Source organism: Salvelinus alpinus, chromosome 10, assembly GCF_045679555.1.
Source record: "Salvelinus alpinus chromosome 10, SLU_Salpinus.1, whole genome shotgun sequence".
Classification (NCBI taxonomy): Eukaryota; Metazoa; Chordata; class Actinopteri; order Salmoniformes; family Salmonidae; genus Salvelinus; species Salvelinus alpinus.
Genome location: NC_092095.1, coordinates 81,644,698 through 81,662,011, shown reverse-complemented (window position 1 = coordinate 81,662,011; position 17,314 = coordinate 81,644,698). Strand labels below are relative to the sequence as shown.

General features: G+C 47.2%; 1 protein-coding gene across 3 annotated transcripts in view; it reads left to right on the top strand.

Moving 5' to 3' along the window:
* tpp2 (tripeptidyl peptidase 2) overlaps window positions 1-17,314 on the top strand; it is an 84,347-nt gene that overhangs the window by 27,930 nt on the left and 39,103 nt on the right. For all 3 annotated transcript variants that reach the window (XM_071330998.1, XM_071331000.1, XM_071330999.1), the window contains exons 12-16: window positions 5,576-5,747; window positions 5,861-6,018; window positions 7,889-7,965; window positions 12,828-12,934; window positions 13,189-13,343. In XM_071330998.1, the coding sequence (XP_071187099.1) occupies window positions 5,576-5,747; window positions 5,861-6,018; window positions 7,889-7,965; window positions 12,828-12,934; window positions 13,189-13,343 (669 nt within the window). The remainder of the gene's footprint in view (window positions 1-5,575; window positions 5,748-5,860; window positions 6,019-7,888; window positions 7,966-12,827; window positions 12,935-13,188; window positions 13,344-17,314) is intronic.

The window sequence follows — 17,314 nt, the reverse complement described above, 5'->3', positions numbered from 1 at the left end:
TCTACTGTATAGTGGAGAACTAGTGTCTACTGTATAGTGGAGAACTAGTGTCTACCGTATAGCGGAGAACTAGTGTCTACTGTATAGTGGAGAACTAGTGTCTACCGTATAGCGGAGAACTAGTGTCTACTGTATAGCGGAGAACTAGTGTCTACCGTATAGCGGAGAACTAGTGTCTATAGTGGAGAACTAGTGTCTACTGTATAGCGGAGAACTAGTGTCTACCGTATAGCGGAGAACTAGTGTCTACTGTATAGCGGAGAACTAGTGTCTACCGTATAGCGGAGAACTAGTGTCTACCGTATAGCGGAGAACTAGTGTCTATAGTGGAGAACTAGTGTCTACTGTATAGCGGAGAACTAGTGTCTACCGTATAGCGGAGAACTAGTGTCTACTGTATAGCGGAGAACTAGTGTCTACTGTATAGGGGAGAACTAGTGTCTACTGTATAGCGGAGAACTAGTGTCTACTGTATAGCGGAGAACTAGTGTCTACTGTATAGCGGAGAACTAGTGTCTACTGTATAGTGGAGAACTAGTGTCTATAGTGGAGAACTAGTGTCTACCGTATAGCGGAGAACTAGTGTCTACTGTATAGTGTAGAACTAGTGTCTACTGTATAGCGGAGAACTAGTGTCTACTATATAGTGGAGAACTAGTGTCTACTGTATAGCGGAGAACTAGTGTCTACTGTATAGCGGAGAACTAGTGTCTACTGTATAGCGGAGAACTAGTGTCTACTGTATAGTGGAGAACTAGTGTCTACTGTATAGCGGAGAACTAGTGTCTACTGTATAGCGGAGAACTAGTGTCTACTGTATAGCGGAGAACTAGTGTCTACTGTATAGTGGAGAACTAGTGTCTATAGTGGAGAACTAGTGTCTACTGTATAGCGGAGAACTAGTGTCTACCGTATAGCGGAGAACTAGTGTCTACTGTATAGCGGAGAACTAGTGTCTACTGTATAGCGGAGAACTAGTGTCTACTGTATAGTGGAGAACTAGTGTCTACTGTATAGTGTAGAACTAGTGTCTGCCGTATAGCGGAGAACTAGTGTCTATCGTATAGCGGAGAACTAGTGTCTACTATATAGTGGAGAACTAGTGTCTACTGTATAGCGGAGAACTAGTGTCTACTGTATAGCGGAGAACTAGTGTCTACTGTATAGTGGAGAACTAGTGTCTATAGTGGAGAACTAGTGTCTACCGTATAGCGGAGAACTAGTGTCTACCGTATAGCGGAGAACTAGTGTCTACTGTATAGCGGAGAACTAGTGTCTACTGTATAGCGGAGAACTAGTGTCTACTGTATAGCGGAGAACTAGTGTCTACTGTATAGTGTAGAACTAGTGTCTGCCGTATAGCGGAGAACTAGTGTCTGCCGTATAGCGGAGAACTAGTGTCTATCGTATAGCGGAGAACTAGTGTCTGCCGTATAGCGGAGAACTAGTGTCTGCTGTATAGCGGAGAACTAGTGTCTACTGTATAGCGGAGAACTAGTGTCTGCCGTATAGCGGAGAACTAGTGTCTACCGTATAGCGGAGAACTAGTGTCTATAGTGGAGAACTAGTGTCTACTGTATAGCGGAGAACTAGTGTCTACCGTATAGCGGAGAACTAGTGTCTACTGTATAGCGGAGAACTAGTGTCTACTGTATAGCGGAGAACTAGTGTCTACTGTATAGCGGAGAACTAGTGTCTACTGTATAGCGGAGAACTAGTGTCTACTGTATAGTGGAGAACTAGTGTCTATAGTGGAGAACTAGTGTCTACCGTATAGCGGAGAACTAGTGTCTACTGTATAGTGTAGAACTAGTGTCTACTGTATAGGGGAGAACTAGTGTCTACTGTATAGTGGAGAACTAGTGTCTACTGTATAGCGGAGAACTAGTGTCTACTGTATAGCGGAGAACTAGTGTCTACTGTATAGCGGAGAACTAGTGTCTACTGTATAGCGGAGAACTAGTGTCTACTGTATAGCGGAGAACTAGTGTCTACTGTATAGCGGAGAACTAGTGTCTACTGTATAGCGGAGAACTAGTGTCTACTGTATAGCGGAGAACTAGTGTCTACTGTATAGCGGAGAACTAGTGTCTACTGTATAGTGGAGAACTAGTGTCTACTGTATAGCGGAGAACTAGTGTCTACTGTATAGCGGAGAACTAGTGTCTACTGTATAGTGTAGAACTAGTGTCTACTGTAAAGTGGAGAACTAGTGTCTACTGTATAGGGGAGAACTAGTGTCTACTATATAGCGGAGAACTAGTGTCTACCGTATAGCGGAGAACTAGTGTCTACTGTATAGCGGAGAACTAGTGTCTACCGTATAGCGGAGAACTAGTGTCTACTGTATAGTGGAGAACTAGTGTCTACTGTATAGTGGAGAACTAGTGTCTACTGTATAGTGGAGAACTAGTGTCTACTGTATAGTGGAGAACTAGTGTCTACCGTATAGCGGAGAACTAGTGTCTACTGTATAGTGGAGAACTAGTGTCTACCGTATAGCGGAGAACTAGTGTCTACTGTATAGCGGAGAACTAGTGTCTACCGTATAGCGGAGAACTAGTGTCTATAGTGGAGAACTAGTGTCTACTGTATAGCGGAGAACTAGTGTCTACCGTATAGCGGAGAACTAGTGTCTACTGTATAGCGGAGAACTAGTGTCTACCGTATAGCGGAGAACTAGTGTCTACCGTATAGCGGAGAACTAGTGTCTATAGTGGAGAACTAGTGTCTACTGTATAGCGGAGAACTAGTGTCTACCGTATAGCGGAGAACTAGTGTCTACTGTATAGCGGAGAACTAGTGTCTACTGTATAGGGGAGAACTAGTGTCTACTGTATAGCGGAGAACTAGTGTCTACTGTATAGCGGAGAACTAGTGTCTACTGTATAGCGGAGAACTAGTGTCTACTGTATAGTGGAGAACTAGTGTCTATAGTGGAGAACTAGTGTCTACCGTATAGCGGAGAACTAGTGTCTACTGTATAGTGTAGAACTAGTGTCTACTGTATAGCGGAGAACTAGTGTCTACTATATAGTGGAGAACTAGTGTCTACTGTATAGCGGAGAACTAGTGTCTACTGTATAGCGGAGAACTAGTGTCTACTGTATAGCGGAGAACTAGTGTCTACTGTATAGTGGAGAACTAGTGTCTACTGTATAGCGGAGAACTAGTGTCTACTGTATAGCGGAGAACTAGTGTCTACTGTATAGCGGAGAACTAGTGTCTACTGTATAGTGGAGAACTAGTGTCTATAGTGGAGAACTAGTGTCTACTGTATAGCGGAGAACTAGTGTCTACCGTATAGCGGAGAACTAGTGTCTACTGTATAGCGGAGAACTAGTGTCTACTGTATAGCGGAGAACTAGTGTCTACTGTATAGTGGAGAACTAGTGTCTACTGTATAGTGTAGAACTAGTGTCTGCCGTATAGCGGAGAACTAGTGTCTATCGTATAGCGGAGAACTAGTGTCTACTATATAGTGGAGAACTAGTGTCTACTGTATAGCGGAGAACTAGTGTCTACTGTATAGCGGAGAACTAGTGTCTACTGTATAGTGGAGAACTAGTGTCTATAGTGGAGAACTAGTGTCTACCGTATAGCGGAGAACTAGTGTCTACCGTATAGCGGAGAACTAGTGTCTACTGTATAGCGGAGAACTAGTGTCTACTGTATAGCGGAGAACTAGTGTCTACTGTATAGCGGAGAACTAGTGTCTACTGTATAGTGTAGAACTAGTGTCTGCCGTATAGCGGAGAACTAGTGTCTGCCGTATAGCGGAGAACTAGTGTCTATCGTATAGCGGAGAACTAGTGTCTGCCGTATAGCGGAGAACTAGTGTCTGCTGTATAGCGGAGAACTAGTGTCTACTGTATAGCGGAGAACTAGTGTCTGCCGTATAGCGGAGAACTAGTGTCTATAGTGGAGAACTAGTGTCTACTGTATAGCGGAGAACTAGTGTCTACTGTATAGTGGAGAACTAGTGTCTGCCGTATAGCGGAGAACTAGTGTCTACTGTATAGCGGAGAACTAGTGTCTACTGTATAGCGGAGAACTAGTGTCTACTATATAGTGGAGAACTAGTGTCTACTGTATAGCGGAGAACTAGTGTCTACTGTATAGTGGAGAACTAGTGTCTACTGTATAGCGGAGAACTAGTGTCTGCCGTATAGCGGAGAACTAGTGTCTGCCGTATAGCGGAGAACTAGTGTCTGCCGTATAGCGGAGAACTAGTGTCTGCCGTATAGCGGAGAACTAGTGTCTGCCGTATAGCGGAGAACTAGTGTCTGCCGTATAGCGGAGAACTAGTGTCTATCGTATAGCGGAGAACTAGTGTCTGCCGTATAGCGGAGAACTAGTGTCTGCCGTATAGCGGAGAACTAGTGTCTGCTGTATAGCGGAGAACTAGTGTCTACTGTATAGCGGAGAACTAGTGTCTGCCGTATAGCGGAGAACTAGTGTCTATAGTGGAGAACTAGTGTCTACTGTATAGCGGAGAACTAGTGTCTACTGTATAGTGGAGAACTAGTGTCTGCCGTATAGCGGAGAACTAGTGTCTACTGTATAGCGGAGAACTAGTGTCTACTGTATAGCGGAGAACTAGTGTCTACCGTATAGCGGAGAACTAGTGTCTACTGTATAGTGGAGAACTAGTGTCTACTGTATAGCGGAGAACTAGTGTCTGCCGTATAGCGGAGAACTAGTGTCTGCCGTATAGCGGAGAACTAGTGTCTGCCGTATAGCGGAGAACTAGTGTCTGCCGTATAGCGGAGAACTAGTGTCTGCCGTATAGCGGAGAACTAGTGTCTGCCGTATAGCGGAGAACTAGTGTCTGCCGTATAGCGGAGAACTAGTGTCTATCGTATAGCGGAGAACTAGTGTCTGCCGTATAGCGGAGAACTAGTGTCTACTATATTTTATTTATTTATTTATTTATCCGTTATTTTACCAGGTAAGTTGACTGAGAACACGTTCTCATTTGCAGCAACGACCTGGGGAATAGTTACAGGGGAGAGGAGGGGGATGAATGAGCCAATTGTAAACTGGGGATTATTAGGTGACCGTGATGGTTGAGGGCCAGATTGGGAATTTAGCCAGGACACCGGGGTTAACACCCCTACTCTTACGATAAGAGCCATGGGATCTTTAATGACCTCAGAGAGTCAGGACACCCGTTTAACGTCCCATCCGAAAGACGGCACCCTACACAGAGCAGTGTCCCCAATCACTGCCCTGGGGCATTGGGATCTTTGTTTAGACCGGAGGAAAGAGTGCCTCCTACTGGCCCTCCAACACCACTTCCAGCAGCACCTGGTCTCCCATCCAGGGCCTGACCAGGACCAACCCTGCTTAGCTTCAGAAGCAAGCCAGCAGTGGTATGCAGGGTGATATATAGCGGAGAACTAGTGTCTGCTGTATAGTGGAGAACTAGTGTCTACTGTATAGCGGAGAACTAGTGTCTACTGTATAGCGGAGAACTAGTGTCTGCTGTATAGTGGAGAACTAGTGTCTACTGTATAGTATAGAAGGGGGTTCTCTATGTGGAATTTAACTAGTTTCTCTGTGTTTTTTACAGGTGGACCGAGCTGTAGACTACCTGACCCAGCATGCCTCTCTCCCCACCTCTAACCTGGGCTTCACTGTTACCGTGGGAACGCAGCGAGGCATCTACCTCCGAGACCCCACCCAGGTCCTGACCCCCTCCGACCACGGGGTCGGCATCGAACCTGTTTTCCCCGAAAATACCGGTATTACACACACACACACACACACACACACACACACACACACACACTGCATGATTGGTCTGTCTTCTTTAGTTCCATCTATTGATTGGTCCATTCTACTTCCTGTTTGACAGAGAACACGGAGCGTATCTCTCTGCAACTGCACCTGGCCCTGACATGCTCCGCCTCCTGGGTGCAGTGCCCCTCCCACCTGGAGCTCATGAACCAGTGTCGTCATGTCAACGTCAGAGTCGATCCTCTGGGGCTCCGAGAGGGACTGCATTATACTGAGGTACGGAGAGGAGAGAGAGGGACTGCGTTATACTGAGGTACGGAGAGGAGAGAGAGGGACTGCATTATACTGAGGTACGGAGAGGAGAGAGAGGGACTGCATTATACTGAGGTACGGAGAGGAGAGAGAGGGACTGCATTATACTGAGGTACGGAGAGGAGAGAGAGGGACTGCATTATACTGAGGTACGGAGAGGAGAGAGAGGGACTGCATTATACTGAGGTACGGAGAGGAGAGAGGGACTGCATTATACTGAGGTACGGAGAGGAGAGAGAGGGACTGCATTATACTGAGGTACGGAGAGGAGAGAGAGGGACTGCATTATACTGAGGTACGGAGAGGAGAGAGAGGGACTGCATTATACTGAGGTACGGAGAGGAGAGAGAGGGACTGCATTATACTGAGGTACGGAGAGGAGAGAGAGAGACTGCATTATACTGAGGTACGGAGAGGAGAGAGAGGGACTGCATTATACTGAGGTACGGAGAGGAGAGAGAGAGACTGCATTATACTGAGGTACGGAGAGGAGAGAGAGGGACTGCATTATACTGAGGTACGGAGAGGAGAGAGAGAGACTGCATTATACTGAGGTACGGAGAGGAGAGAGAGGGACTGGATTATACTGAGGTACGGAGAGGAGAGAGAGGGACTGGATTATACTGAGGTACGGAGAGGAGAGATGGACTGCATTATACTGAGGTACGGAGAGGAGAGAGAGGGACTGCATTATACTGAGGTACGGAGAGGAGAGAGAGGGACTGCATTATACTGAGGTACGGAGAGAGAGGGACTGCATTATACTGAGGTACGGAGAGGAGAGAGAGGGACTGCATTATACTGAGGTACGGAGAGGAGAGAGAGGGACTGCATTATACTGAGGTACGGAGAGGAGAGAGAGGGACTGGATTATACTGAGGTACGGAGAGGAGAGAGAGGGACTGCATTATACTGAGGTACGGAGAGGAGAGAGAGGGACTGCATTATACTGAGGTACGGAGAGGAGAGAGAGGGACTGCATTATACTGAGGTACGGAGAGGAGAGAGAGAGAGGGACTGCATTATACTGAGGTACGGAGAGGAGAGAGAGGGACTGCATTATACTGAGGTACGGAGAGGAGAGAGAGGGACTGCATTATACTGAGGTACGGAGAGGAGAGAGAGGGACTGCATTATACTGAGGTACGGAGAGGAGAGAGAGGGACTGGATTATACTGAGGTACGGAGAGGAGAGAGAGAGACTGCATTATACTGAGGTACGGAGAGGAGAGAGAGGGACTGGATTATACTGAGGTACGGAGAGAGAGGGACTGCATTATACTGAGGTACGGAGAGGAGAGAGAGGGACTGCATTATACTGAGGTACGGAGAGGAGAGAGAGGGACTGGATTATACTGAGGTACGGAGAGGAGAGAGAGGGACTGCATTATACTGAGGTACGGAGAGGAGAGAGAGGGACTGGATTATACTGAGGTACGGAGAGGAGAGAGAGAGACTGCATTATACTGAGGTACGGAGAGAGAGGGACTGCATTATACTGAGGTACGGAGAGGAGAGAGAGGGACTGCATTATACTGAGGTACGGAGAGGAGAGAGAGAGACTGCATTATACTGAGGTACGGAGAGAGAGGGACTGCATTATACTGAGGTACGGAGAGGAGAGAGAGGGACTGCATTATACTGAGGTACGGAGAGGAGAGAGAGGGACTGCATTATACTGAGGTACGGAGAGGAGAGAGAGAGACTGCATTATACTGAGGTACGGAGAGGAGAGAGAGGGACTGCATTATACTGAGGTACGGAGAGGAGAGGGGTAGAGAGCGAGAGGAGGATGTCCAGTATTTAATACAGTTTTGAACCTGTTGTGTTTCAGGTGTGTGGTTATGACACGGCGTCCCCCAGCTCTGGACCTCTGTTCAGAGTCCCCATAACGGTTATCATCCCCACCAAGTAAGACCACAACTACTGTACAACACAATACTTCTATACAACACAATACTACTATACAACACAATACTTCTATACAACACAATACTACTATACAACACAATACTACTATACAACACAATACTACTATACAACACAATACTACTATACAACACAATACTTCTATACAACACAATACTACTATACACCACAATACTACTATACACCACAATACTTCTATACAACACAATACTACTGTACAACACAATACTACTGTACAACACAATACTTCTATACAACACAATACTACTATACAACACAATACTTCTATACAACACAATACTACTATACAACACAATACTACTATACAACACAATACTACTATACACCACAATACTACTATACACCACAATACTACTATACAACACAATACTACTATACAACACAATACTACTATACAACACAATACTACTATACAACACAATACTACTATACAACACAATACTACTGTACAACACAATACTACTGTACAACACAATACTACTGTACAACACAATACTACTGTACAACACAATACTACTGTACACCACAATACTACTATACACCACAATACTACTATACACCACAATACTACTGTACACCACAATACTACTGTACACCACAATACTACTGTACACCACAATACTACTGTACACCACAATACTACTGTACAACACAATACTACTGTACAACACAATACTACTGTACAACACAATACTACTGTACAACACAATACTACTGTACACCACATATACACCAACTGTACACCACAATACTACTATACACCACAATACTACTACACAACACAATACTACTGTACAACACAATACTACTGTACAACACAATACTACTACACAACACAATACTACTGTACAACACAATACTACTGTACAACACAATACTACTATACACCACAATACTACTATACACCACAATACTACTATACAACACAATACTACTACACAACACAATACTACTATACACCACAATACTACTATACAACACAATACTACTGTACAACACAATACTACTGTACAACACAATACTACTGTACAACACAATACTACTGTACAACACAATACTACTATACACCACAATACTACTATACACCACAATACTACTATACAACACAATACTACTACACAACACAATACTACTGTACAACACAATACTACTACACAACACAATACTACTGTACAACACAATACTACTATACAACACAATACTACTATACAACACAATACTACTATACAACACAATACTTCTATACAACACAATACTACTATACAACACAATACTACTATACAACACAATACTACTATACAACACAATACTACTACACAACACAATACTACTGTACAACACAATACTACTATACAACACAATACTACTATACAACACAATACTACTACACAACACAATACTTCTATACAACACAATACTACTGTACAACACAATACTACTATACAACACAATACTACTATACAACACAATACTACTATACAACACAATACTACTATACAACACAATACTACTGTACAACACAATACTACTATACAACACAATACTACTACACAACACAATACTACTACACAACACAATACTACTACACAACACAATACTACTATACAACACAATACTACTATACAACACAATACTACTATACAACACAATACTTCTATACAACACAATACTTCTATACAACACAATACTACTACACAACACAATACTACTACACAACACAATACTGCTATATAACACGATACTGCTATATAACACGATACTTCTATACAACACAATACTTCTATACAACACGATCAATACTTCTATACAACACGATACTGCTATATAACACGATACTTCTATACAACACAATAATTCTGTACAACACGATCAATACTTCTATACAACACAATACTACTATACAACACAATAATTCTGTACAACACGATCAATACTTCTGTACAACACAATACTTCTGTACAACAAAATACTACTACACAACACAATACTACTGTACAACACAATACTACTATACAACACAATACTACTATACAACACAATACTACTATACAACACAATACTACTATACAACACAATACTTCTATACAACACAATACTACTGTACAACACAATACTACTATACAACACAATACTACTACACAACACAATACCACTACACAACACAATACTACTGTACAACACAATACTACTATACAACACAATACTACTATACAACACAATACTTCTATACAACACAATACTACTATACAACACAATACTTCTATACAACACAATACTACTATACAACACAATACTTCTATACAACACAATACTACTATACAACACAATACTACTACACAACACAATACTACTACACAACACAATACTACTGTACAACACGATACTGCTATATAACACGATACTTCTATACAACACAATACTTCTATACAACACGATCAATACTTCTATACAACACGATACTGCTATATAACACGATACTTCTATACAACACAATAATTCTGTACAACACGATCAATACTTCTATACAACACAATACTACTATACAACACAATAATTCTGTACAACACGATCAATACTTCTGTACAACACAATACTTCTGTACAACACAATACTACTGTACAACACAATACTTCTGTACAACACAATACTTCTGTACAACACAATACTACTGTACAACACAATACTACTGTACAACACAATACTTCTGTACAACACAATACTTCTGTACAACACAATACTACTGTACACCACAATACTACTGTACAACACAATACTACTGTACAACACAATACTTCTGTACAACACAATACTTCTGTACAACACAATACTTCTGTACAACACAATACTACTGTACAACACAATACTACTGTACAACACAATACTTCTGTACAACACAATACGTCTGTACAACACAATACGTCTGTACAACACAATACTTCTATACACCACAATACTTCTGTACAACACAATACTACTATACAACACAATACTACTATACAACACAATACTTCTATACAACACAATACTTCTGTACAACACAATGAATACTTCTGTGTGACCGTTGTTTGTTTAGGAGTGAGTGATTGGTAGGCTTGGGCGGTATACCGTATGTACCGGGGGGTTTAGGAGTGAGTGATTGGTAGGCTTGGGCGGTATACCGTATGTACCGGGGGGTTTAGGAGTGAGTGATTGGTAGGCTTGGGCGGTATACCGTATGTACCGGGGGGTTTAGGAGTGAGTGATTGGTAGGCTTGGGCGGTATACCGTATGTACCGGGGGGGTTTAGGAGTGAGTGATTGGTAGGCTTGGGCGGTATACCGTATGTACCGGGGGGTTTAGGAGTGAGTGATTGGTAGGCTTGGGCGGTATACCGTATGTACCGGGGGGGTTTAGGAGTGAGTGATTGGTAGGCTTGGGCGGTATACCGTATGTACCGGGGGGGTTTAGGAGTGAGTGATTGGTAGGCTTGGCCGGTATACCGTATGTACCGGGGGGGTATAAGGAAACCAGATGGTTTTTCAATACCAGTTAAAACGTATTAATTTTGTAGATGTTTATTAAAACGTGAATATTTAGTAATCTACTTCTCCAAGTAAATGACCTGCAGTCAACCCGTTCAATAACGTTAGGCGATTTAAAAAATAACATTTTACGTTCTTCATTTCACCTGTCACGTTTCGTTACGAATCTTACCGGTAAGTGTTTTGTTTTTAAAAAGCACACAACGACGGAGACCGGTGTCTTGTGAGTCTGTCGCCGTTGTACAGAACGCGTCAGGTTATCTACTTTACAGGATGGAATTTACAACTAAATGTTTTATCAGCTAGATATCTTACCACTATTAAAGGAAACTGTTTAAAATGTGCTGAATTTAGTAGTTAGTTAGCTATCTAGCTAAGTGTTTAGCTTCCTCCTAAATGGGATTTTACATGTACTTGTTAGCATTGCTAACCTTCACATTACAGAAACTCAGTGGGATTTGAAAATGGCGCCCCTTGTGTTTAGTGCCGGTATTACCGGATATCCCGGTATGGTACAAGGTCAGTATGACAGTCTGGATACCGCCCCAAGCCTAGTGAATGGTGTTGATGTGTCCTGAGTACGGTGTGTCCCCTGTCTCTCCGCTCTAGTCTAGTGAATGGTGTTGAGTTGTCCTGAGTACGGTGTGTCCCCTGTCTCTCTGCTCTAGTCTAGTGAATGGTGTTGTCCTGAGTACGGTATGTGTCCCCTGTGTCTCTGCTCTAGTCTAGTGAATGGTGTTGTCCTGAGTACGGTATGTGTCCCCTGTGTCTCTGCTCTAGTCTAGTGAATGGTGTTGTCCTGAGTACGGTATGTGTCCCCTGTGTCTCTGCTCTAGTCTAGTGAATGGTGTTGTCCTGAGTATGATGTGTCCCCTGTGTCTCTGCTCTAGTCTAGTGAATGGTGTTGTCCTGAGTACGGTATGTGTCCCCTGTCTCTCTGCTCTAGTCTAGTGAATGGTGTTGTCCTGAGTACGGTATGTGTCCCCTGTCTCTCTGCTCTAGTCTAGTGAATGGTGTTGTCCTGAGTACGGTATGTGTCCCCTGTCTCTCTGCTCTAGTCTAGTGAATGGTGTTGTCCTGAGTACGATGTGTCCCCTGTCTCTCTGCTCTAGTCTAGTGAATGGTGTTGTCCTGAGTACGGTATGTGTCCCCTGTCTCTCTGCTCTAGTCTAGTGAATGGTGTTGTCCTGAGTACGATGTGTCCCCTGTCTCTCTGCTCTAGTCTAGTGAATGGTGTTGTCCTGAGTACGGTATGTGTCTGTCCCCTACAAAGTGACAGGTGTGTCCCCTGTCTCTCTGTAGAGTTCCTGAGGGCCACAGTCAGGAGGTACTGTTCACAGATGTCCACTTCAGACCAGGACAGATACGACGACACTTCATCACGGTTCCACAGGGAGCCTCCTGGGCAGGTACGTACGTGTGTTTGTGATATGATGGGTAATATTCTCTGTATCGCAAAAGAAAAATTTGTCAAATGTATCTCGCCTCTTTTGCCTCCCCCACCTCTCTCTCCCCCCTCTCCACCCCCCCCCCCATCTCATCTCTCCCCCCCCATCCCCATCTCTCCCCCCCATCCCCATCTCTCCCCCCCATCCCCATCTCTCTCTTCTCCATCTCTCTCTCTCCTCCATCTCTCTCTCTCCTCCCCCCACCCTACCTCCAGAGATAACATTGACGTCTCAGAGCGGGGACGTGTCCTCTAAGTTTGTCCTCCATGCGGTCCACCTGGTGAAGCAGAGAGCTTACAGAGCCAACGAGTTCTACAAGTTCTCGTCTCTGCTGGAGAGGAGCTCCCTGACTGAGGCCTTCCCTGTCCTGGTACTGACTCTCAATCAATCAGTCACAGTGAAGCCTTCCCTGTCCTGGTACTGACTCTCAGTCAATCAACCAATCACAGTGAAGCCTTCCCTGTCCTGGTACTGACTCTCAGTCAATCAACCAATCACAGTGAAGCCTTCCCTGTCCTGTTACTGACTCTCAGTCAATCAACCAATCACAGTGAAGCCTTCCCTGTCCTGGTACTGACTCTCAGTCAATCAACCAATCACAGTGAAGCCTTCCCTGTTCTGGTACTGACTCTCAATCAATCAATCAATCAATCAATCACAGTGAAGCCTTCCCTGTCCTGGTACTGACTCTCAATCAACCAATCACAGTGAAGCCTTCCCTGTCCTGGTACTGACTCTCAATCAATCAACCAATCACAGTGAAGCCTTCCCTGTCCTGGTACTGACTCTCAATCAATCAATCAATCACAGTGAAGCCTTCCCTGTCCTGGTACTGACTCTCAATCAATCAATCAATCACAGTGAAGTCTTCCCTGTCCTGGTACTGACTCTCAATCAATCAATCAATCAATCAATCACAGTATAGATTTGATAAGAAATGCAGTCAACAATATGCGTGGAAACAGTAGGGCTGTCCCCGACAAAAAAAATAATGTTTTGGTCAACCGAGAGTCGTCTGTTCTTTCGACCAATCAATTGGTAGAAATGTTAAAACGTGTCTGATGCTTTAAGCACTGCCATTAAAAATGAAGACGCACAAATGACTAAAGAGGGAGCCAGAGATCAATATAGGAGAAAATAACCTGTTCCCGCCCCTCCTCCTCCCGCTGCCGTTACGCCCCTGAAGTTACCGGTACGCGCCTGAAGTTACCGCTACGCTCCCGAAGTTACCGGTACGCCCCCCGTAGTTACCGGTACGCCCCCCGTAGTTACCGGTACGCTCCCGTAGTTACCGGTACGCTCCCGTAGTTACCGGTACGCTCCCGAAGTTACCGGTACGCCCCCCGTAGTTACCGGTACGCTCCCGTAGTTACCGGTACGCTCCCGTAGTTATCGGTACGCTCCCGAAGTTACCGGTACGCTCCCGAAGTTACCGGTACGCTCCCGAAGTTACCGGTACGCTCCCGAAGTTACCGGTACGCTCCCGAAGTTACCGGTACGCTCCCGAAGTTACCGGTACGCTCCCGAAGTTACCGCTACGCTCCCGAAGTTACCGCTACGCTCCCGAAGTTACCGCTACGCTCCCGAAGTTACCGCTACGCTCCCGAAGTTACCGCTACGCTCCCGAAGTTACCGCTACGCTCCCGAAGTTACCGCTACGCTCCCGAAGTTACCGCTACGCTCCCGTAGTTACCGCTACGCTCCCGAAGTTACCGCTACGCTCCCGAAGTTACCGCTACGCTCCCGAAGTTACCGCTACGCCCCCCGTAGTTACCGGTACGCCCCCCGTAGTTACCGGTACGCCCCCCGTAGTTACCGGTACGCCCCCCGTAGTTACCGGTACGCCCCCCGTAGTTACCGGTACGCCCCCCGTAGTTACCGGTACGCCCCCCGTAGTTACCGGTACGCTCCCGAAGTTACCGCTACGCTCCCGTAGTTACCGCTACGCTCCCGAAGTTACCGCTACGCTCCCGTAGTTACCGGTACGCTCCCGTAGTTACCGGTACGCCCCCCGTAGTTACCGGTACGCCCCCCGTAGTTACCGGTACGCCCCCCGTAGTTACCGGTACGCCTCCCGAAGTTACCGGTACGCCTCCCGAAGTTACCGGTACGCCCCCCGTAGTTACCGGTACGCTCCCGAAGTTACCGGTACGCTCCCGAAGTTACCGCTACGCTCCCGAAGTTACCGCTACGCTCCCGAAGTTACCGCTACGCTCCCGAAGTTACCGCTACGCTCCCGAAGTTACCGCTACGCTCCCGAAGTTACCGCTACGCTCCCGAAGTTACCGCTACGCTCCCGAAGTTACCGGTACGCCCCCCGTAGTTACCGGTACGCCCCCCGTAGTTACCGGTACGCCCCCCGAAGTTACCGGTACGCCCCCCGTAGTTACCGGTACGCCCCCCGTAGTTACCGGTACGCCCCCCCGAAGTTACCGCTACGCTCCCGAAGTTACCGCTACGCTCCCGAAGTTACCGCTACGCCCCCCGTAGTTACCGGTACGCCCCCCGTAGTTACCGGTACGCCCCCCGTAGTTACCGGTACGCTCCCGAAGTTACCGCTACGCTCCCGTAGTTACCGCTACGCTCCCGAAGTTACCGCTACGCTCCCGAAGTTACCGCTACGCTCCCGAAGTTACCGCTACGCTCCCGAAGTTACCGCTACGCCCCCCGTAGTTACCGGTACGCCCCCCGAAGTTACCGCTACGCTCCCGAAGTTACCGGTACGCCCCCCGAAGTTACCGGTACGCCCCCCGTAGTTACCGGTACGCTCCCGAAGTTACCGGTACGCTCCCCGTAGTTACCGGTACGCTCCCGAAGTTACCGCTACGCTCCCCGTAGTTACCGGTACGCTCCCGAAGTTACCGGTACGCTCCCGAAGTTACCGCTACGCTCCCCGTAGTTACCGGTACGCTCCCGAAGTTACCGCTACGCCCCCCGTAGTTACCGCTACGCCCCCCGTAGTTACCGCTACGCTCCCGAAGTTACCGCTACGCTCCCGAAGTTACCGCTACGCTCCCGAAGTTACCGCTACGCTCCCGAAGTTACCGCTACGCTCCCGAAGTTACCGGTACGCTCCCGAAGTTACCGGTACGCTCCCGAAGTTACCGGTACGCTCCCGAAGTTACCGGTACGCTCCCGAAGTTACCGGTACGCTCCCGAAGTTACCGGTACGCTCCCGTAGTTACCGGTACGCTCCCGTAGTTACCGGTACGCTCCCGTAGTTACCGGTACGCTCCCGTAGTTACCGGTACGCTCCCGAAGTTACCGGTACGCTCCCGAAGTTACCGGTACGCTCCCGAAGTTACCGGTACGCTCCCGAAGTTACCGGTACGCTCCCGAAGTTACCGGTACGCCCCCCGTAGTTACCGGTACGCCCCCCGTAGTTACCGGTACGCCCCCCGTAGTTACCGCTACGCTCCCGAAGTTACCTACGCTCCCGAAGTTGCCGGTACGCTCCCGAAGTTGCCGGTACGCTCCCGAAGTTACCGGTACGCCCCCCGTAGTTACCGGTACGCCCCCGTAGTTACCGGTACGCTCCCGTAGTTACCGGTACGCTCCCGAAGTTACCGGTACGCCCCCCGTAGTTACCGGTACGCCCCCCGTAGTTACCGGTACGCCCCCCGTAGTTACCGGTACGCCCCCGTAGTTACCGGTACGCTCCCGTAGTTACCGGTACGCTCCCGAAGTTACCGGTACGCCCCCCGTAGTTACCGGTACGCCCCCCGTAGTTACCGGTACGCCCCCCGTAGTTACCGGTACGCCCCCCGTAGTTACCGGTACGCCCCCCGTAGTTACCGGTACGCCCCCCGTAGTTACCGGTACGCCCCCCGTAGTTACCGGTACGCCCCCCGTAGTTACCGGTACGCCCCCCGTAGTTACCGGTACGCCCCCCGTAGTTACCGGTACGCCCCCCGTAGTTACCGCTACGCTCCCGAAGTTACCGCTACGCTCCCGAAGTTACCGCTACGCTCCCGAAGTTACCGCTACGCTCCCGTAGTTACCGCTACGCTCCCGAAGTTACCGCTACGCTCCCGAAGTTACCGGTACGCCCCCCGTAGTTACCGGTACGCTCCCGAAGTTACCGGTACGCTCCCGAAGTTACCGCTACGCTCCCGAAGTTACCGCTACGCTCCCGAAGTTACCGCTACGCTCCCGAAGTTACCGGTACGCTCCCGAAGTTACCGCTACGCTCCCGAAGTTACCGCTACGCTCCCGAAGTTACCGGTACGCCCCCCCGTAGTTACCGGTACGCCCCCCGTAGTTACCGGTACGCTCCCGAAGTTACCGGTACGCTCCCGAAGTTACCGCTACGCTCCCGAAGTTACCGCTACGCTCCCGTAG